Source organism: Mustela nigripes, chromosome 6 (genome assembly GCF_022355385.1).
Source record: "Mustela nigripes isolate SB6536 chromosome 6, MUSNIG.SB6536, whole genome shotgun sequence".
Lineage (NCBI taxonomy): Eukaryota > Metazoa > Chordata > Mammalia > Carnivora > Mustelidae > Mustela > Mustela nigripes.
In genome coordinates, this window is record NC_081562.1 from 6,864,023 (window position 1) to 6,886,542 (window position 22,520).

General features: G+C 42.3%; 1 protein-coding gene across 1 annotated transcript in view; it reads right to left on the reverse strand.

Annotated features, from left to right (window-relative positions):
* MEI1 (meiotic double-stranded break formation protein 1) overlaps positions 1 to 22,520 on the reverse strand; it is a 79,583-nt gene that overhangs the window by 55,400 nt on the left and 1,663 nt on the right. The window contains exons 2-13 of the mRNA XM_059404581.1: positions 20,933 to 21,056; positions 20,071 to 20,121; positions 17,709 to 17,782; positions 16,289 to 16,394; positions 15,551 to 15,754; positions 13,805 to 13,935; positions 7,741 to 7,855; positions 6,918 to 7,034; positions 5,458 to 5,557; positions 5,201 to 5,335; positions 1,197 to 1,311; positions 229 to 320 (exon numbers count right to left, since the gene is read on the reverse strand). Of these exons, the coding sequence (XP_059260564.1) occupies positions 229 to 320; positions 1,197 to 1,311; positions 5,201 to 5,335; positions 5,458 to 5,557; positions 6,918 to 7,034; positions 7,741 to 7,855; positions 13,805 to 13,935; positions 15,551 to 15,754; positions 16,289 to 16,394; positions 17,709 to 17,782; positions 20,071 to 20,121; positions 20,933 to 21,056 (1,364 nt within the window). The remainder of the gene's footprint in view (positions 1 to 228; positions 321 to 1,196; positions 1,312 to 5,200; positions 5,336 to 5,457; positions 5,558 to 6,917; positions 7,035 to 7,740; positions 7,856 to 13,804; positions 13,936 to 15,550; positions 15,755 to 16,288; positions 16,395 to 17,708; positions 17,783 to 20,070; positions 20,122 to 20,932; positions 21,057 to 22,520) is intronic.

Here is a 22,520-nt window from a genome sequence, read left to right on the forward strand (position 1 = left end):
CGTGTCCCACATCGGGCTCTCTGCTCAGCAGGGAGCCTGCTTCCTCCTCTCTCTCTCTGCCTGCCTCTATGCCTACTTGTGATCTCTGTCAAATAAATAAATAAAATCTTTAAAAAAAAAATAAGAAAGAAATCAAGTGTTGCTTCTAGAACTTCATCCTCAGTCTGATTCTTCTCCACCTCCACCCCCCATAATACTGCCTCAGACCACAGAAGGTCAGTCCCTCACCTGCAGGCATTTCTAAATCCCTCCAGAGTGCTCAGAAGGAACTTTCCCCTTCGAAGAATGGACTTCTCTGAATCTCTGCTGGAGGCATGGCCCTGAAGTGAGAAGGAGAGAGGAGCATCTATTAGTCAAGTACCTACTCTGTGTCCCAAACTGTGCTTGGAAGACCACAGACCTCTTCCTTCCCCGCTGGAGTCTGGCATTCCCATACACCTAACACTTTCCAGGGGATCTTGGTTATATTCTCACAAATCTAGTTATCTAATAGCTCTTTAAAAAATGGCAGCAGGGGGAATATTAGCTATCTGTCTCCCTGTGAACCACAGGACTGGCTCTGTTCTATTATATGCAGAAAACTGTCACAAGCTGGTGCACATTAACTTAACTGGCTGTAATGCCCATATCAGTTGCTCCAAAACACACAAAAATCCCACCCCCATCAGGTTTGATAAGCTTAATTTCCAAAGTTAATTTTGAAAGACATAACCAGCATTCACATTACCCATATCCTTTCTGATATTTTAAGTGGTGTGCCCTTAAAAGCCAACAATTCCAACACATTGCACATTGGTCAGATACTTTGCAAGATTCTAGTGAACCCAGCCTTAAATAATTTTGTGAGCATGTTTACCATAACTGCTTAGATGATATAAAAGACAAAGTGGTATAGTATAGTAGATCTGGGTACAAACACCCTGGGATTTACTATCCAAACTCAGACACTCCCAAGTTTCAGACCTTAGAGAAAAAGTATTTAACCCTATGGCTTCAGTTTCCAAATCTGCAAAGACGAGGACAGCAATCAAGCAGATTCATAGCTCTGCCATTAGGGGAGAAAAATAACATCTCATTATAGATGTTTTTGCATGAGAAAAAGTTATAAAGAGGCATACAAAGGTAAGGGAATTATCTTCTTAAAACACCTCATAGCATGATCTCCAGAAGAAACAGGCTGCATGCAGCGTACTGACCAGGGGCCTCCTGTTCAGCGGGGTCTGGGAAAAATCTGCACAGCGGCTCAGCATGGCTTCAAGCAAGGCCCGCAGTTCCCTGTACTGCACAGGTGGGACACTCTGATGGTCCTTCCTGCAGCCAAAGAGACAAAGGCAAGCTTAGGGTAAGGTAAAATGATTCCAAGATACCTGCATGTTCTTAGGCAATGGGAGACAGCATGATGGATCAGAACATGGGTCTAGGATCTGATCTAATAAAAATCCTTGCTCCAACACTTGTCTAGCTGCGAGACGCTGTGCATAGTCCTCACTTTCCCTAGCCCTCAGTTTTGCCATCTATTAAATGAGAGGTAATAGCACTTTCCTTATAGAATTATTTTAAGGATCAAATTAGATAATGTATGCCAAGAAGTTATGACAATGCTGAATAGATAGTAAGCCCTTGTAAATGACAGCTGAGACTATCACTGGTGTTATTAAGGAGACAGAGGGCTTTCTCGTGGAGGAGAAAGAAGCACTATCTAGAATTGAAGGTGCATGAAGACATGTAATGGCCACTACCCTCAAATTAGTAATAAGCTCTCTTGGGGAAGAGAGATCAAATTTGCTATTACCTTGGTAAGGAAAACCACGATCAACAGGGAAATATTATCAGGACTCAGACTTTATTTCAGAATAGAGAAGAACTTCCTAAGAGTCAAATTCTAGAGAGGTAAAGGGGAAATTCTAGGTGGAGCAAGCTCCCCATTCTTAGAAATTATAAGCAAAGACTAGAAACTAGTTTTGGAGATTTAATCATTCTGAGTGTGGCATAAATGTGGAAAGTAACACTTAGGGTCCATCTGAACTTTCATATTCCATGGATTCAGGGAGGCAAGAGTCATAGATTAGTCTAACTGTGAGCTCCAAGAGGCCAGAGACCAGCCCAGCTATATCTTTTCATTTTACCTGAACAGAACTAGATGCATTATAAACTGACGATAAATGTAAAAAGATGTTAAATGAATGAATAACCACTTGACAGGGTATAAAGTCACTATATTTGTTTCCTGGGAATGCTATAACAAATTATCACAGAACACATGGCTTAAAACGACAGAAATTTATTTTCTTGTAGTTTGGGGAGATAGAAATCTAAAATCAAGGTGTTGGCTCCCTCTAAAGGCTCTAGGGAAGAATCCTGTCATGCCTCATTGCTACTGGTGGTTGCCAGCATTCCTTGTGATTCCTTGCCTCAGAGCTGCATCATTCCACTTTCTGCCTCTTCTTCACAAGGCCATCTTCCCTGTGTCTATTACACTGTATGTCCAAATCCCCCTCTCCTTACAAGGGCACCAGTCTTTGGATTTACCAGCCAACACTGTATGACCTCATTTTAATTCAGTTGTCTCTACAACGGCCCTATTTCCAGATAAGGCCACATTCACAGGTTATAGGTGGGCATGAATTTTAGAGGGATGCTATTCAATCCACTGCAGTAACTAAGGGGAAACCTATGTCAACCCTCATCTCTGGGCCTTTTTGGAACACTGAGAGTAATCTGTTGAGCCTTCTAACAGGCACTCAGTTCACTGTATTATAGTTAAGCTTTGATTTCCCCTTTCCTTCTTCATTTCTAGAAGCTCTAAACTTTCTGTCCTACAGTGATTGTCAAGCCCTGGGTCCACCTTCTTTAAATTCTTTTCAGCAGTTCTCATTCCTCGTTCCTCCTTCCGGTTGGGCTTTCCAGAGACCCAGTGAACCACTATACTTCAGAGGGACCACTTCAGTAAATATTCTAGGAAATTAACATGAAAAATAAAATCATCTAAAGATTAATCTACTTAGCACTCTCCACAATTCTGACCCAACCTGCTTTCCCAGCTTCTTCATGTATTACTCTCCTTCACACAACCTGCTGGCCAGACTAGCTACTGTACCCTAAGTGATCCCTACACTTTCCCACTCACAAACCTAAATCTCTCTCATCCCTCTTAGCACAGCTCAAACATCACCCACCTCCTGCCTCAAAGGTGCTACCAGTCCCCCAAGCACTGGCCTCCTGGGAGACTTCCAGTTCTACCTGGGCACCTCTAACTGACACTGCTCTGCCTCTGTGCCTTTGATACCCTGTCAGTTAACTCATCTCCCCCTCACTGGGATTCATGCCCCCTGATTCAGAGATTCAGATGGGGGGGAAGAGGGGGAAAAGAGACAGATGAAGTCATTGTAATATAAATGTTATTTTATGTTTCCATTTTTATTTTTTTTTTTTTTTTTTTTTTTTTTTTTTTTTTTATTTTAAAAGATTTTTTTTATTTATTTATTTGACAGAGAGAGATCACAAGTAGACAGAGAGGCAGGCAGAGAGAGGAAGAGAGAGAGAGGCAAGCAGGCTCCCTGCTGAGCAGAGAGCCCGATGCGGGACTCGATCCCAGGACGCTGAGATCATGACCTGAGCTGAAGGCAGCGGCTTAACCCACTGAGCCACCCAGGCGCCCCTATGTTTCCATTTTTAGACCCCACCTACAATCAAATCACAAAGACTTAAATAAGGTTACAGAAGAGACTATAAATGTTAACAACCTTTACCATGTAAAATTAAAGGTACAGCTGACTAACACTGAAAAGGAGAAGGTGGGGAGGAGAAAGGAAAAGTTGGATGCTAATATACTCAGCTAATCAAGGAGGGAGTCAAAGATACTACTTGAAGTTGAGGGAACAAGAAATACAAGTTTTAAGTATACCATTTAAAGATTTGAAGACATTAAATATTAATTAGCAAAAATGCCAAAGAAATGTAGAGAAGACAAAATAATAGGATCTAAATCTTGGTCTTTCTTATGGGTGACTCAATGAATAATGTCCTAAATTGATAAAGTGACAGCATTATAAGCACATTGTTTAGGTGCAGGGAGATAATCACCAGAACTAAAACCAAAATGAGTTACATTTCGTTTTCTTTAGAAACTGGGAGAGGGAACTGTTCTTTTTCATTATAAAAATAAATATTTTATTTTTTATTATTTGAATATATTACTTTGTTAGATTTTTGGAAAAGAAAACATGGAAATAAAGTAAAAATTATTTCATAAATAAATATAAGTTTTCTCCATTATTTTTTTTCAAGATATCAGGCATCTTGCTAAGGAATACTTTACCATCCTGACCCTAGGATCACTTAATCTTATCATCTATTTTGAACATCTTTCATTCATACGCTTTCAGGAGTGAGGCATACAGTAGTGAGCAAACTGACATGGTCCCTGATCACTTGGACATTATATTATAGTGGGGACAGACACAAAATGAATGAATAAACAAGAACTATTCAAATGTTTGGTAGGTGCTATAACAGTCTAATAGGTCAGTTAGGGAAAGATGCTCTGAATGTGACCTGAATGATGGGAAGAAGCCAGTGGTGCAAAGATTTTAAGGAAGAGCATTTCAGGCAGAAAGAACAATTTGTAGAAAGGAAAAAGGGGGAAATTCTGGACTAAAACAGAAGACTGAAATGTTTAAAAAATTACATCCACGGAACAAACAGAATAAAATGTTATTTGAAAACATGCAAGTGGGGCACCTGGCGGGCTCAGTCAGTGGAACATGCGATTCTTGATTTCAGGATTATGAGGTTCAGCCCCACATTGGATGTAAAGCTTACTTTAAAAATTTAAAAAAAAAAAAAAAAAAAAACATGTAGGGAATTGGGAAGAACTCTTCCAAATTAAAAATATGAAAGCAAAAATAACATACACAGTAGAAGTGTTGAAAGATAAGTCAAGAAAATTTTCCAGAAACTACTGCATAATGACAAAAATATGTAAAACTGTCAGAAAACAAAGAAAATTAGAGGACCAGTCCAGATCCAACATTTGAATAGCAGCTCCAGAAAGACAAAAGAGTAAATAGAGTATTGGAAAGAAAAAATTGAAGAAAATTTCCCTGACCTACAGGACAAGTACTGCCTGGAAGCTTCCCTGGCTTGACCGGGCCCACGGGGCGTACAGAGGTGGAAAGTTCAGTCTGCCTGGGTCTCTCACCTCAGAAAGGCAGAAATGGCCTTCATTGCCTCAGCAGCCACCTCCAGCACAGGGCTGCTTACTGCTTCTTGGAGAGCACGGCCAGCATCTCTACACATGGCTGAGCTTGTAAACAGCTTAATCTCCTCTGGCTGCCTGAGAAATGGTAAATGATCAATGAATAAGTTAATGCCTATCATGGGCACAGCCAGGAACAAACACTTCTTTCCTTCTCCACTCTGGCCCCTACAGGCCCAACACCCCATCAATCTGCTCACCGAGTCAGGATCTCGGCAAAAAGCAGCAGACCCTGCTTATGCAGCTCTGTGTTGTTCATCCGGAGGCTTCCCTGTAGGCTCCTCACCACTGACTCGATCCCTATCTCAAAATTACATGACAGAGGCCAGGAATCAGTGCTTGGTAGCTCCTTCACTGCCTGCCCAGGAGAAGTGAGAGGCTGTGGACAGCACATATTTGCTGGTGGCCCCTCATGGAGGGGCCCTGACACGACTGAACAGAGGGGATGGGACTGTGAGATCTTCAAGGGCAGGCCATTCTCTGATTCATCTCTGTCTCCCCGAAACTCAGCACAAGCCATAGCACAGGCCCTGGTACTTAAAGTATTTAGTAAATGTCTACTGACTGAGTTGTCCCTTTTTCCGCTAGACACACTCACATTCCTTCTCAAAGAAGCGGGTCAGACCTCCACTCCTCCTGGAAGCCTTCCCTAATCCATTCAGGCAGAGCTATGGGCCTCCAGTGAGCTCCCACACCTCCTATACTTCCCTTTGGCAGAGCCCTAATTGGCTTGTTTGCATTTCTCTCCCCTTCCAGAGAACAGGGACCACATTCTAGGTATCACTAAATCTCTTAAGTCCCAGCCTGGTGCCTGGCACAGAACAGGAACATAGAATATAAAATGAATAACCAAATGTGTCCAGTCTAAAAATCCAGACATGATGTAAAAAGTCCCAGACAAAAAAAAAAATACCACCAGGAAGGAAGAAGGGACAGTTTCAAAAAACTATGAAAGAATGAATCAGCTAAACTTAGGGACTAACTTGATGGACACATACCTGGGGGACAGGAAAAGACTGAATCCAAGGCTGAGTAAAGTCATTCTTAAGGAATTCATTCAGGGGCTAATAAGAGTACTTTTCTCTTGCCAAACAAGGAGACTTCTTCTAATCAGCAGTGGGAACTGTCTGGATGTCCCTGCTTGCATATGGAATCTGGTAATGAGTTTGGGCTGATGGAATGACTAGACCCAGCACTGCCTCCAAGGTGTAAGCTAGTCCCCCATCCTTCTTTTTTTTTTTTTTTTTAAAGATTTTATGTATTTATTTGACAGAGAGAAATCACAAGTAGATGGAGAGGCAGGCAGAGAGAGAGGGAAACAGGCTCCCCACTGAGCAGAGAGCCCGATGCAGGACTCGATCCCAGGACCCTGAGATCATGACCTGAACCGAAGGCAGCGGCTTAACCCACTGAGCCACCCAGGCGCCCCAGTCCCCCATCCTTCTTACTGCTACTAACCTTCAAAGTACTGATCACACTGTGGGTGTGTGGGGTGGCTCAGTTAGTTAAACATCTGACTCTTAATCTCAGCTCAGGTCTTGATCTCTGGATTATGAGTTCAAGTCCTGCACTGGGCTCCATACTGGGCATGGAGCCTACTTAAAAAAAAAAGTGCTGACCACCACCCTACCAGAGCTAGTGTAGGACTCCCACTACCAACCATACACCGTGTGGCACTTGGAAAAGAAGAGTGGCTCTTCTGCCAGAAGTATCAAGCAGTTGTAGCTGGACCAGACAAGCACTTCGCTGGAAGAGGAAAGGTGCTCAAAGAGGAACTCTGGCCGGGAGAGGGGAGAAAACAATAAATGACAGTCGTGTGACCACGATCCCGTCACTAAAGCTAGGGGTTTGGACTACTCAGCATCTCACACCTATTACATCTGTTCACACACACCCTCCATGAGATGTGATCATGAATTCACAGGTAAACCTGGAAAATAACCTCAGGATTATGGTCTAACATCATCATTTTAACAGGTGAGGAAACTGAGACCCAGAAAGAGCTATTGTCAATGGCAGAGGTTCGACTGGAACTCGGGTCTCTTAAAGCCCAGGGTGGGTAACAGCATGATGCAGAAAGTTTTTAGAGCCAGAGAGGCTTGACTGCATAGCCTTCTCTGCCTGTGACTAGCCTTATAAGTTTACACCAGTTATTTCCCTTCTCTGATCCTCAATTTCCTTATCCATGAAGCAGCCAAGTTGAGGACCTAAATGCGGCATCTTTCCATCACCCCACACTAGGTGTTACCCCTAGATGGTCAAGGTCATTATAAGGAATCTGTAGCAAAAGGATTCACTTAATGAGGCCTTATTCTCAGAGTGTATCCTGTACAACTGAGCTTGTCATCAACCTCTCTCTCCAGTACGCATTATCAAAAAAAAAAAAAAAAAAACCAATAGGACAGCTGCTGCTGCTGTGACTCCAGGGTCTCCAGTCAGAACTCTGGGGTCCTCAGAAGAGAAGATTAGAAGGAGCTCCCTACCTGGAATGTCGGCATGGATGAAGGCTGGGGCATGCTTCAGTGGGGAGTGGACCAGTACGGCAGTCATACAGTGGGCACTGGCCACCTGCAGAGTCTCATCTCTAGAGAGGAGAAGCTGGAGAAACAGGCAACAAAAAGTGCTATGGTGACAGAGGGCCATGCAGCATCAGACACAAGGGTGGTGCTTGGGGAAAGCTACAGATTACGGACTGGGGTCTCTATGAAGAACAGCGGGTGGGAAACAGAACAAAAGAACATAATGGCATCAAAGAACACTAAAGCCATCACCAAGAAGGGTTTGGGCCTTCATTGACAAAAGTATTTTCACAGCCCTCATCTGGTTTTGAAGCTTGCAACAAGCCTGAAAGGTAACAAGGGACCGTTCTACTGTGAGTCTCACTTTACGGAGTGTGCTGAAAAGAACTAACAATGCAGGCATGAGGCTGTTATCCTTAGAAATGGCTGTCTGCAAAGTTTGTCACTGAATGGATTTGGGAAGCTGGATCTCAGGAGAGCTCCCGCCACTCCCAGAACCAATAATAGTGACTTTGTGACTACTCTCTATACAAACACTGGCGCCTACACGCTGAATACCTGCCATCCTTCTGTGAGTCTGGAATTTTGGTATGTGCTAGGTAGAGGGGACCAAGGTGACTATCAGCCCCCAATAAAATTTTTGGGCACTGAGACTCTAATGAGCTTCCCTGCCAGGCCCCATCTTACATGTGTTGCCACAATTCATTGCTGAAGGAAGAAAGTGCCTCCTTGTCTGACTCCACTGGGAGAGGACTCAGAATCCTGTACCTAGTTTTCCTGAACTTTACCACATAGGCCTTTTCCCTTTGCTGATTTTGCTTTGTATCCTTTTTGCTTTGCATCTGTATTAAATAAGAGCCATGAGTATGACTATCTGTTGAGTCCTCCTAGCAATCATTGAACCTAGGGGTGGTCTTGGAGACTCTCAACCTACAGAAGGAGGAATTAAAGCTCATGGTGGTTAAGTCACACGCTCCAGGCCACACAGTTAATAAGTGGCAAAGCTAAGGCAGAAACCCAGGTCAGCCACGTCCAAATCTAGGAGTCTTCCTACAGGAGAAATGCCTCCTCCACTAAAGTTTTAGATTAGTTTATTTCTCTACTCAAAATATTTCAGTGTTGGGGCGCCTGGGTGGCTCAGTGGTTGAGCCTCTGCCTTTGGCTCAGGACATGGTCTCAGGGTCCTGGGATCGAGTCCTGCATGGGGCTCTCTGCTCAGCAGGGAGTCTGCTTCTTCCTCCTCTCTCTCTCTCTGCCTGCCTCTCTGCCTACTTGTGATCTCTCTCTCTCTCTGTCAAATAAATAAATAAAATCTTTTTTTTAAGATTTTTATTTATTTATTTGATAGAGAGAGATCATAAGTAGGCAGAGAGGGAGGGGGAAGCAGGCTCCCCGCCGAGCAGAGAGCCCGACTCGGGGCTTGATCCCAGGACCCTGAGATCATGACCTGAGCCGAAGGCAGAGGCTTAAACCACTGAGCCACTCAGGCGCCCCTAAAAAAAATCTTTTAAAAAATATTTCAGTGAATTTCCATTATACTCTGAGTAACATCCAAACTCCTACTGAACACCATACCTATTGGGAGTCCCATGACACTTTCAGAAATCAAGGAAAGGGGACACCTGGGTGCCTCTGTCAGTTAAGCATCCGACTTGGTTTTGGCTCAGGTCATGATCTCACGGGATGGGACTGAGCCCCACACTGGGCTCCGCATTGAATGTACAGTCTGCAGCAGATCCTCTCTCCTTCTCCCTCCCAGACACTTGCTCTCTAATAAATAGATAAAATCTTTAAAAAAAAATAAAATAAAACCTTATTTAAAAAAAAAATCAGGGAAAGGGTTAACTGCAACTGTGGACATGAAGTGTAGGAGAAACTGGCCTCCTATGGGAAAATGGTGAGTAGAACATATAACATGAGACAAAAGAGAGTTATGTCTGGTTTTAGAGCTTCAGAAGAAAAGGACCAAGTGACACTCATACCTAGTAGAGACCTATCTGAGGGCTGTAAGCTTAAATAAACCCATCTCAGTCATGTCAGACTTAAAAAAGAACACAATTGACCAGCTTTGCTATTAGTAGGTGAAAGAGTCTCTAAATAGTCTTAATCTTTATCTTGTTCTCTTTTATATAAGAAATGACATGTATTTCAAGATGCTATTGATGTAAGGCAAACCATTATTTTATATGCCACTAAAAGAAAAAGAGCTATAATTAAACTATGACACACTATTGATGGTAAAATGTCTTCCAATTTCAGAGCTGCTAAAATGTGAAAAAAAAAAACTTAGAAAAATGCTCTTCAACTCTTAAGTAAAACAATGATTCTTGGTTTAAAGTGCATATTCCTTATTATTTTGAGAAAGAAAAAACACTCCAGTCCTACTTTTCCATCATACACAAACTTAACTATGAAAATTTATCCTTTAAAAAAAATCCTAGGGGGCACCTGAGTGGCTCAGTGGGTTAAGCCTCAGCCTTTGGCTCAGGTTGTGATCTTAGGGTCTTGGGATTGAGCCCCTCATCAGACTCTCTGCTCAGCAGGGAGCCTGTTTCCTCCTCTCTCTCTGCCTACTTGTGATCTCTCTCTCTCTGTCAAATAAATAAATAAAATCTTTAAAAAATAAATAAATAAAGGGGAGCCTGGGTGGCTCAGTGGGTTAAAGCCTCTGCCTTTGGCTCAGGTCATGATCCCAGGGTCCTAGGGTCGAGCCCCTCGTCGGGCTCTCTGCTCAGTGGAGAGCCTGCTTCTCCTCTCTCTCTCTCTGCCTGCCTCTCTGCCTACTTGTAATCTCTGTCAAATAAATAAATAAAATCTTAAAAATAAATAAATAAATAAATCCTATGGGCTTCTGGGTGGCTCTCATGTTTGAGCATCTGCCTTTGGCTCAGGTTATGGTCCCAGGGTCTTGGGATCAAGCCGTGTCAGGCTCCCTGCTCAGTGGGGTATCTGTTTCTCCCTCTCCCTCTGCCTCTCCCCCTGCTTGTGCTTTCTCTCCCTCTCTCTCTCAAATGAATAAATATTTTTAAAAGGAAAAATTAAAATAGACTAAAAAGTCCTAATTGGGGCACCTGGGTGGCTCAGTCAATTAAACATCTGCTTTCAGCTCAGGTCATGATCCCAGGGTCCTGGGATTGAGCCCTATGTCAGTCAGTCTCCCTGCTCAGCAGAGAGCCTGCTTCTTCCTCTCCTGCTCCCTCTGCTTGTCCTGTCTGCTCCCCACCACCTTGTCAAATAAATAAATAAAATCTTTAAAAAGAAAAAAGGCCTAGGGTGCCTGGGTGGCTCAATTGTTAAGCGTCTGCCTTTGGCTTGGGTCATGATCCCAGGGTCCTGGGATTGAGCTCTGCACTGAGATCCCTTCTCAGGGGGAAGCCTGCTTCTCCCTCTCTCACTTCCCCTGCTTGTATTCCTTCTCTTGCTGTAAAATAAATAAAATCTTTTTTTAAAAAAGTCCTAATTATGTACTATAACTCATCAGGACTTGCACGATCTTCCCTGCTTAATCTCTAGACTCATCCCTGCCACTTCACTTTCTACCCACCATCCATCCCATTGGCCTCCGTCTGCTTCTGGAACACATCAAACGTCCCCCTTCTTCTGGCCTTCATTTGTTATTCTATCCGCCTGAAATACTTTTCTACCTGTTCTTCATATCACTGGCTTACCTACTTATTTTATTTATTCATTTGTTAGTTTGTTTATTTTCAGTTTCACTGAGGTATAATTGATCACGGGCTTACTTTAATTGTTCAAGTGTCAGCTCAAGCATCAACCCTCAGAGAGGCCCTGCCTGACCACTCAGCTTATACCTGGACTTCCTCACTATCTCATTTCCTCTTTATTTCCTTTGTAGCAAAATTAAGAGTTACTTTGCTTTTTTATTTACTTGTTCATAACCTGTCTTCCCCACTAGGCCATACAAGGACAAGGAACTCATCTATTTATATACCACGATATTCCCAGTGCCTAACACAGTGACTGACATATCAAATTGGTGCTCAGTATGTATCTGACTGAATGAATGAATCAACATTGCAACAGCAGGGACACAAACATTGACAATAATAGGGACCTGAATTTTGGAAGAATACATTGATTATCAGCCAAAACAGGAAGGAGAAGCATTAGACTCTGACAAAAATGCCAGAACAGATGTAAAAGAATTCATGTCAGTCTTCTCTTTATTTAAAATTTTGTTATTTTGTTCATTATGAATTTTTTGCATTGATTAAAAAAAAAAAATACTGCACTGAAATACTATCTATCTTGATTGCTGAGTTTTTTAGCATCCCTTTAAATTTTACACCTGAGGCAAGTGCCTCACGTATCTCACCGTAGCCGCAGCCTTGCTGGTTGCTATAGTAAAATATGTTGATCATCTAAAATTGTCAGGAGAGGAACAGTCTCCATACGTGAAAGGAGAAGAGGAACCCGAAACCAAGATTCCTATCTCTACAAAGACCTGTCCCGTGGAGAAGTGCTCTAATCTCTGTCCCTGCCACCATTGTGCTTTGTTGTTGCACTGTGAGGACATAAGAGCTTGTGCCCTGCTGAGCCTGAGATCAAATGTTTTAACTAGATGTTACCTTGGACTCCCTGATGGCAGCAACAAAATAAGCACAGAAAAGAACCTAATATGAGATCTTCTGGTTCAGAGACATAGGACTTGCTCTTCAGAGTTCACAGGCCCTGAGTGGACCTTTCTAGAGGCATCCCAGAGAAACAAGAAGGAGCAATTTACGCTGGCTTTTTAATACCTACCTTATCTATCCCCAACTGCCCTTTCCCACTTCTGATCAGAGCTCCTCCTCCTTCCTGCAGAAGGAGTCCCACAATCTGGTCATTTAGTGATATCCCCATTATCAGATAAGGATAAGTAGTTCTGCCAAGCCCTGTGCTGAGCACTGCAGAGAGATACAGCCAAATCAGGTTTTGCCTTAAAGAAACTCCCAGTACAACAACCACAATACGGTGAAGTAAGTGCTGTGACATAAGGTACACTCTACCTAAAGGAACCAAGAGGACAAGGGAACCCTACAGGCCTTGAGGAATCAATGGACAAAGGAGAGGGGAAAGGTTTTAAGGCAAAGGGGAAGGGCATCTACACAGGCACAGAAACAGGATGTCCTGACACATGCAAGGCCAGGGAGAAGTTACATATGGCTGGAGCACTGGGTTGTATGGGGTGAAAGAGACAGATTAATAAGGCTCAAGGAATGCAGGGTCCAGAGAAAGAGGGCTCTAGCAAGTTGTTTATCCCTAAAATAACCGAGATAGCTTTGTTTCTGTTGATGCCTGTATTCTGCATTATCAGCCAACCTAGATGTTAAGGAGAAGATGTGTATATAAGAACTCACAACTGAAATAAAACCTACAGTTGACCCCTGAGCAGTTGAACTGCACAGGCCACTTACACATGGATTTTTTTCAATAAATACATACAGTACTATAAATATTTTCTCCTCCTTATGAATTTTTTTTTAAGAGTTTATTTATTTGACACAAGTAGGCAGAGAGGCAGGCAGAGAGAGAGGAGGAAGCAGGCTCCCTGTAGAGCAAACAGCCCAATGTGGGGCTCCATCCCAGGACCCTGAGATCATGACCTAAGCCAAAGGCAGAGGCTTAACCCACTGAGCCACCCAGGTGACCCTCCTTATGAATTATTTAATAACATTTTCTTTCCTTTATCTTACCTTAATGTAAGAATAAAGAATATAATAGATATACAAAATATGTGTTAACTGATTGTTATCAGTAAGGGTTCTGGTCAACAGCAGGCTATTAGTAGTTAAGTTTTGGGAGAGTTGGAAGTTATATGTGGATTTTCAAATGTATGAAGGGGTAGTCAGTGCCCCAACCCCTGGGTTGTTAAAGGGTCAACTGTACTTCCAGTACTCTAATAGCATATTGTTTGGGCCAGGAAGAAAACACCTTGGAAACCTTAGAGAGTAGAAATTCAAGGGCCAGGAGCCATTTGGCTTCCCTTGTTATTGAATCTAGAGACCAGGAATCACAGGACAATCACCTTTTTGAGCACCAAAGGCAATGAGGTCTCTCCTGGCAGCCCCTCAACATCCTCAGTACTGTCCGCCAGCACAGACTTGTTCATGATCACGGACACAAAGAGATCATACTTCAGCAGCTGCCTCAACAAACCTAAAAAACGAAAGTTTTGGGAGGTGAGGCAAGAGGAGTATGGGTACCAGAGTACACCCAAGGAAGCCCCTCAGACATCTTCTGGAAACTTCTTCATGTCTCCTTAAACATTCCTAAGTATTTTGTGGGTTGTTTGTTGTGGTGGGGTTTTTTTTAAGATTTTACTTATTTGAGAGAGCACAAGCAGTAGGGGTGGGGGGTAGAGGGAGAAGCAAACTCCCCACTCAGCACAGAGCCTATAGGCTCCTAGAACTGTAAGATCATAACCCGAGCCAAAGTCAGGCACTTAACATACCGAGTCACCCGGGTGTCCCAGTACTTTGTTATTTTTAATGCTGTTATAAATGGGATTGTTTTAACTTCTTTTTCAGATAATTCACTATTAGCATTTAGAAAAAAAAACTGATTTTATATCCTGTGACTTTACTAAATTCATTTATTAGTTTTTAACAGTCTTTTGGTGAAGTTTTTAGGGTTTCTGTATATAAAATGATGGCATCTGCAGAGACAGTTATATTTCTTCCTTCTTAATTTTGATGCCTTTTATTTCTTTTTCTTGCCTCATTGTTCTGGCGAGGACCTCTAACCCAATGTTGAACAGAATCCCACACTTTCATATACCACCACCATGGCAACACTTACCACACTGGGCTCTAATTGTCCACGTCTGTTTTCTATACTAGACTATGAGCTGCTTCAGAACAGATCTTGGGTTTGGTCATCTTTATGATCCTAGAGCCTGGCCCAGAGCCTGGGCCAAAATGAATACTCACTATGTGTGACTGGACTGTTCATAACAGAGCTCTTGGCCTAAACTGTGAAAAGAAACTATTGTCACTTAGACTATGTTTTTCCCTGTAGATCCTGCTTAAGAACAGGCCCTCGCCCAGTCTCCAGTCACAGTGGCCATGTGCTCTGTTCAAAAAGCAAAAGCTCCCTACTCAGAAGCATTTGATAGATCTTATGTACCTAAGTAAGGACGCAGCAGAAGAGGCTGAATGGGTACACTGGGGCTCCTAAGGAGCCTCAAATAACAAGTAGAAATACCTGCACATCACCCTGGAGGCCAGAGATACCATAGAAGATTTTTCAAATAGGAAACTGAGAGAATGCGAGCTGTGCAATGTGAAGAATAACTTAGCAGCAAAAAACAGGACACACTAGGACAGGCAGTAAAAACCAGAGGTAGAAAATTGTTGTGCCACTTTCTTCTTTTTCTTCCAAAGGCAACATTCTTTTTTTCTTTTTGTAAGATTCTATTTATGTATTTGAGAGAGGGAGTGTGAGGGAGATAGAATGAATGGGGGGAGGGGCAGAGGGAGAGGAAGAAGCAGACTCCCCAATGAGCAGGGAGCCAACATGGAGCCAATCCCAGGACCCGAGCAGAAGGCAGATGGTTAATCAACTGAGTTACCCATGCACCCAAAGGCAAAAATTTTTAAGATGCCACACCAACTCTAGTCATGTCTCACAGTCTGTGGATCTTATTTCCAAACCCATGACTTCTACCCTTTATAAGGCACCAAACTTTCCCACCACTAAAGAGCCAACATCTCAAGTCCTCAAGCAAAACCTCAAAAGCGTTCTCTCTTTTCTCTCCAAACCTACATCTTACCCAAACAGTTGATCTGTAGCTCCTTTGTCTGGGCACCATCCAGGGTAGAAAGGAAGAGAGGACACAGCTTCTCCCGGAAATGGCCCAAAAGTATCTCAGCAGCCACTGGTGAGGAGTACAGCTTCCCATAGAGGTAACAGACAGAAGCTTGCACCCCTTCATTGGGGTACACTAAACCTCTCAACAGATGCTCCATCAGGTCACCTGTCCATAAAACAGTATGAAACTGCTGTATGTCAATTGTATGCCAGCTGTATGTCAACTGCTGTATGACACTCCAGACTACTGTGCCCAGTAGGGTAGTAATAGTAATACCCTATAACCCCCCATAATAAATGATTTCTGGGCACTTAATGAGAAGGGAAAACCAAATCTTAGAGAAGTGCAGTGACTTACCCTGGGGTAAACAGTCTGTGAGATATTTATTTGCTTTTTACTGATAGAAAAAAATACTTCTATATTGCAGAACTAATTCTTCCTTTCACCCAAAGGAAGGTTCAAAATAAGTATTTAATTAGTTTGTACTAACATAGTGAATCAAAATGACTCAAGATCAGAGTCAAGAAATACTTTTTTCGACTTGGCCAACATAGAGTACATTTTGCAGATGGGAAAATTAAATCCTAGAGAAGGAAAGTAATGATTTCCCAGGTGTATATACTGAATGGACCACCCAGATGGAAGTGTGATCAAACCAGGTAAAAGGGTAGTAGCAACTCCTCCCCAGAGGTCACTCACTGTGTTCCATTACAAGTTTGTCTGCCAGGGGAGGGATGGCATCCACCAACTTGCCAAGAAGGGTCAGGGTGGCCAGGCTGCCTCTCATGGAGGGCATGTTACACAGCTATAGAAAGTGAACACATTCCACTCCATAAATTAGGATCAGGACAGATGTCCCACCAAAATGTATCTTGCTCTATCCAGACCAAAGCCTATATTGTATGTGTCTCTCAATACAATCAGTAATTAGCCTCTTTAAATAAGTGTCTATCTCCCTGGAGAAAGGCTCGGAGTCAGATTCCTCTCTGAGTGCTCATATCTAGCTCAGTACATGACAGTTAAACTGAATTAAAATTAGCATATTTTTTGTCTCCTATACAGCCAGAAACTGGGGGGTGAGAGTTGGGAACATCATAAGGATAGAATTCTGGCTGAGTGAAAAAAAATAAAAGTAAAAATTAAAATTAAATTTAGTTTAATTTAAAAATATATATATACATTATCATTATCATAACCATTATTGAACTCTATTTGCCAGTCCCTATGCTTAATGGTTTATAGGCAGAGTTGATAGTATATATTTCCCTTTTCTAGTGACTAACTATAACATCTTAAGTAAGACTCTTAATTACTCTGGTGGGAAATAATAATAACTTCATAATGTTGTTAGGACTAAATGAGATACTGCACATAAACCACCTAACACAGTGCCTAGCATATGGAAAGTGCTCAAAAGGGTTAAATGGCACTGTCATAGTGATAAGTATTGATATATATAATTATAAATTCAACCTGATATATTAATCACATGCAGAGTAATTATGATAATTTAGTATAATTTATAATTGCATGTTTCTCTTGGTGTTAAACATATATCTTCCTTTTGTAAAAAATAAAAATAATGATTCTGATATTATTTCTAAATCTTAAACATAATGCAAAAACTACTTATTAAATTGGTATCTTTGACTACCTTGAAGAAGAAGGCAGGTTAAATATACCTACTCAGTGCCTGCCTTAGATGTTGATAAAAGCAAATTACTTTAGTATAAAATACTGTATACAATTCAAACCAAATAAAAACACCAAGCAAGCCAAGACATAGTAAACATATTTCCTTAAATTGATCAAGAAAATCTATGTTGTACTTGGACATGGAGAATAGCCATGGGGTGATTATGTCAGAAAGATGGGACTTCACTGCACAAACGCAGCGTTTGGAAGACTGAAAGGGGAAGGAGGGAAGCTACAAACAGTAGCGGACCAGGATCAGAAGGCCCAAGCCTGAGCTCTGGCTCTGCCACTGACTCACTGATCACGCAGATCCCTTTCTCTATGTATTCCAACCTCCCCAACTATCTATCCAAAGAGGGTTGCACACAGCTCTGATTTCTGAGGATTCTGAGGGGTACTCAAGAACCCACAGATATTTACTGACCTCTTTGTGGCACTCATCCAGCAGGCAATGAATGATCTGCTCTAACTTCAGCTGAGTTGTAAGCTGGATAAGGACTGAGCAGACACAGTAGCATTAGTAACCAGAAGACAAACTCCTGGCCCACACGTCGCCTTTCATAGCCCTTCTACTCAAAGTCATTTGTTTGTGTTACCAGTATAGTCTTTTCTATCTCCCTAAACTGTGTGTATGTATCTAAACCAAAGGATTCCTGGCTTCTTTATCATTTTATATAAGTGGTTTACAATTAGGCTGCACATTAGAATTACTTAGGAAGTTTCAAAAAAATATATTAATGCCCAACTCCCAGTCTAGACAAATTAAATCAGAATCTCTAGAGAAAGAGCCTAAGCATTTGGGTATTTTTAAAGCTACCCAGGTGAGTCTATTTTGAAGCTCAGGTTGAAAACTGCTATTTTATACTCTCTCTACTTTTTTCCTCCTCACAGTTTGCTCCTTTATATACTAGAAAACAGAACTATGGCACACTCAATAGTATAGATTTCCCTTTTCTAGCAACTAACTATAGCATCTTTTTTTTTTTAAGATTTTATTTATTTATTTGACAGAGAGAGATCACAAGTAGATGGAGAGGCAGGCAGAGAGAGAGAGAGAGAGAAGCAGGCTCCCTGCTGAGCGGAGAGCTTGATGTGGGACTCAATTCCAGGACCCTGAGACCATGACCTGAGCCGAAGGCAGCAGCTTTAACCCACTGAGTCACCCAGGTGCCCTAACTATAGGATCTTAAATAAGACTCTTAATTCCTCTGGTGGGAAATAATAATAGTATCAACTTCATAGGGTTGTTAGGACTAAATGAGCTACTGCACGTAAACCACCTATAATTGCTTATAATATTATCTCTCAGCCCCAAACCCATCCTTCTATACAATCATTTGTGATGCTTCTGCTGGCATGTTTGAGGAGCAGTGAAGAAGAGGCTGGCTCTGCAAGTCTGGGAAAAGCTACAAATAAGATTTAGAGGCTACTGCAGAAAGGCTCTGCCTTTCTGAAAAGAAACATTCTAGGATAATAGAAACAGGAAGAAGGTAGGCAGCAAACAGGAAACAATGAGGAAGGAGCAAATCCTTCTTCTCTGGCTTTGCAGTCTCTAGTGCCCACCACCTCAGTAAAGTTCCGGGGTTCTGAGGAAGGTCTGCAAGTTACCCTGGCACCAATTAGAAGTGGATGGCTTTAGAATTATAGCCCCACCCAAGAGTGGTCGAACGGTGAAGGGAAATCTCCCCATTCCTGCCAGTGGTCAAACTTCAAGTGGTGTTCTTGTCCACATTATCTAGACCGAGAGATGGGCAGAGGGATATACAGATATTAACTTGTGATCTGTTACAGCTGCTAACTGCAAGGCTGAATGGTCAGAGACCCAGGAGCAGTCAAGCAGCATCCCCTCCTCAGAGAAAATTTATGTTTTAGTAATTCCAACCTCCTTTTGTTTCCCCAGCCCTAAGGGTGGGAGTTGCTTTATGATATTGCTACCTCTGTGAAAACTTGGGTGTTCTCTTTTTGCCTTCAGTTACCCAGCTAATAATTTTTATATTAAAGTTTTCCCTGTTTATTTTTTAGAAGACTTTATTTATTTGACAGAGAGAGAGTACAAGCAGGGGGAGCATCTGGCAGAGGGAGAGGGGGAAGCAGGCTCCTGCTGAGAAAGGAGCCCAAGGTGGGGCCCAATCCCAGGACCCTGGGATCATGACCTGAGCCAAAGGCAGATGCTTAAGCGACTGAGCCACCCAGGTACCCCTAAGTTTTCCCTGTTTAAATAACTCCTGTGGTTTCTGTTTCTTGACTAGCCCCTAACTGATACAATTCTTGCTCTTTTTGCAAGAATCCTCCTATCCCAATTCTCTTGTCTTCTTTCTCCTCAAGTCCTTTAAAGTTTATTTTAGTATTTATACCCCCAACATGAAGCTAGAACTCAAGACCCCAAGATCAAGAGCCATATGCTCTTCTGATTGAGCCAGACAGGCACGCCACTCCTCGCACCCTTTCTACACTTCCACAGCTCTTACCGTTGCCTATGTGCAGACAACTTTTAACCAACAAATGTAGATGGAATGAAAAGAGAATTTGTACATGCCTTTCTAACAGTGTTCTTCAGCTCTCATTATTTGCCATCCAACCTCTCCTCCAGATTGTAAACTCTTAGAGGGCAGGAACCATGTCTTACCCATCTATGCATCCCTGGTTTCTGACACAGATTGACAACTGACTTTTCTTGATATGTCTCTAAAATGAAGCAGTTATTTCATTAAGATCTCAAATAACCAGAGCTGCAATTGCGGTTAATACCCTCAGCTTCAAACGCTAGATACACAGTTTCACCTTACCTTCAATACAGAGGTCTGTTACACTCCCATCTTCCACATTGCATAACAGCCCTTGGAGCCGAGAGAGAGAAGAGATGGGGATGGTAAATAGTTAAAAGAGAAACAAACCCACAGAGGCAAGCTATAAATTCTAGACTAATAGCAGCTTTAAGCAATGTCCCAGATAAACGCTATCCTCAACACCAAACACCTAGACTTTCAGTGACCCACTCTGGCTTTAAAAGAATAAAAACAGTCAGTGTGGCACAGTATAAAAACTAAGTGTTCTGGGGTCTGTAATAGACCTGGGGTAAAATTCCAGTTCTTCCCGTTGTTAACCATGTCTTCCTTTAGCCTTGGGGACCATCTTCTCTCCCTTAAAGAACTGTCTTGGCAGTTAAAAGCCTGAAAAGCCTCTAGCAGAGAAAAATACCCAATATGAGTTAGCTCCCCTCCTCCCTGAAAGGGTTCTTTCCATAGGACATTATAATGACATTAAAATAAGGGACCTTTTAATCCATCTCAGGCACAGAAGAGGGAAAGTAATTCAATCAGGTCACACCAGGTCAATGGAGTCTAGTCTGGACCTTCTGACCCTATTGAGGGGCAGAGTGGACTTTTTGAATATCACACATTTCCCATACTCATATTCACACTTTTACAACCCTCTTGGCTGTAGCAAAGCCAGTTACCATCCAATGCATCATGTGTCTTAGAAAGGGGATCATTTCTTCATAATATGACAAAATAATTTACTAATACATTAAACTGATAAATGGCCAAAAACCTAAATTGTCTTTCCAAGACCCACTTCTCCAAACCCCAAAACAAATATACATGCTATACATACAAAATTCATGCCAAGTTCCCCTTCTAATCTCACCAAAAAGCGTGCTTATGAAGTGAATACAGATTCTCTGATCCTGAGCCACCAGCTGCATGACCAGCGAGGCATGCCTCAAGAGAGCATCTCGGAAGCAGGACAGCACATGCTTCTTGCGCACCAGCTTGAGAGAGATGAAAAAAAAAAAATTCAGTAAAAACCAAGCTTCAGGGGGCACCTGGGTGGCTCAGTGGGTTAAGCCTCTGCCTTTGCCTCAGGTCATGATCTCAGGGTCCTGGGATCGAACCCCACATCAGGCTCTGTGCTCAGCGGGGAGCTTGCTTTCTCCTCTCTCTCTCTGCCTGCCTCTCTGCCTACTTGTGATCTCTCTTTCTGTCATATAAATAAATAAAAAATCTTAAAAAAAACAAGTCTCAGTTATTCTGAACCCAAACAACTGTAATTTCTAAATATAATTGCAAAATGATACCAAAGGGTTCATCTAAACAATAGTAAGGTCATATATCCCTAAAGGGAGTAGGAAAAAGGGCATAAACTACACACAGGAATCCATGTGTTCATACAGAGGATTATTCATGAGCTAAGGTTCCCACCACCCTGTATTTACAGACCACTTTACTATTCACAAATCACTCTTTTGTCTACTAGCTCATTTAAACCTAACAAGTTGGTGAAGCAAGCAAAAATAGGTATTACTGTCACCGTTTTATAGATGAGAAAACAGAAGCCCAGGACTCAAATGTCTCCAAGGAGGTCTTATGCAAGGTCAGTGCCCTTTCCACTTCAACGGTCCAGGAGAGTGATTCTGGAGACCCTGCATAAGCCTCAAAGAGGTCGGTAGAGAAACGCATCCTTCCATTCAACATGGACATAAATCTTCACACTCAATTCACTTCCCTGTACAGGGAACTGGATAGTAGCTGTGTAAAGTGCTCAAGATAGTAGCAAAAGTTAGAAAAAGAAAGGGAGCATGCACTGAGGATAGAGCAGGAACATGGGTATAACTAACAGCATCCCCCTTTCAATTGGTGAGAGCCGAAGCTAAAAAAAAAAAAAAAAAAAAAAAAAGTGCATTCAGTAAGAAGTAAAGTGCAGGGTTGCCTGGGTGGCTCAGTGGATTAAAGCTCTGCCTTCGGCTCAGGTTATGATCCCAGGGTCCTGGGATCGAGCCCCCGAATCGGGCTCTCTGCTCAGCATGGAGCCTGCTTCCTCCTCTCTCTGCCTGCCTCTTTACCTACTTGTGATCTGTCTGTCAAATAAATAAAATCTTAAAAAAAAAAAAAAAAAAAGAAGTAAAGTGCGCTTTCTTGGTGCCTCTAACCTGTGCTATTGCAAATCTCATGTATTCCTTCATCAGCTCCTCCTACATAATTCATTAAGCTAGTGATCTAAAAATCTTGAGGACTCTCTTTTACCTGTGGGATTAAGTCCACACTCTAGCTTGGATTCAAACACTTGGAGGAACGCATCTTAAGCTGGCTTTTCAATCCCACTTCCCTCAACTTCCTTTCGAACACTCTGATTACCTCCCCGAACTCCTCCTTGCTAATACCTACCTCCTGGGATAAGCTCTCCCATTGCCTCTGGAACAAATCTCACTCATCTTCTCCAGCCTAATTCAAATGCT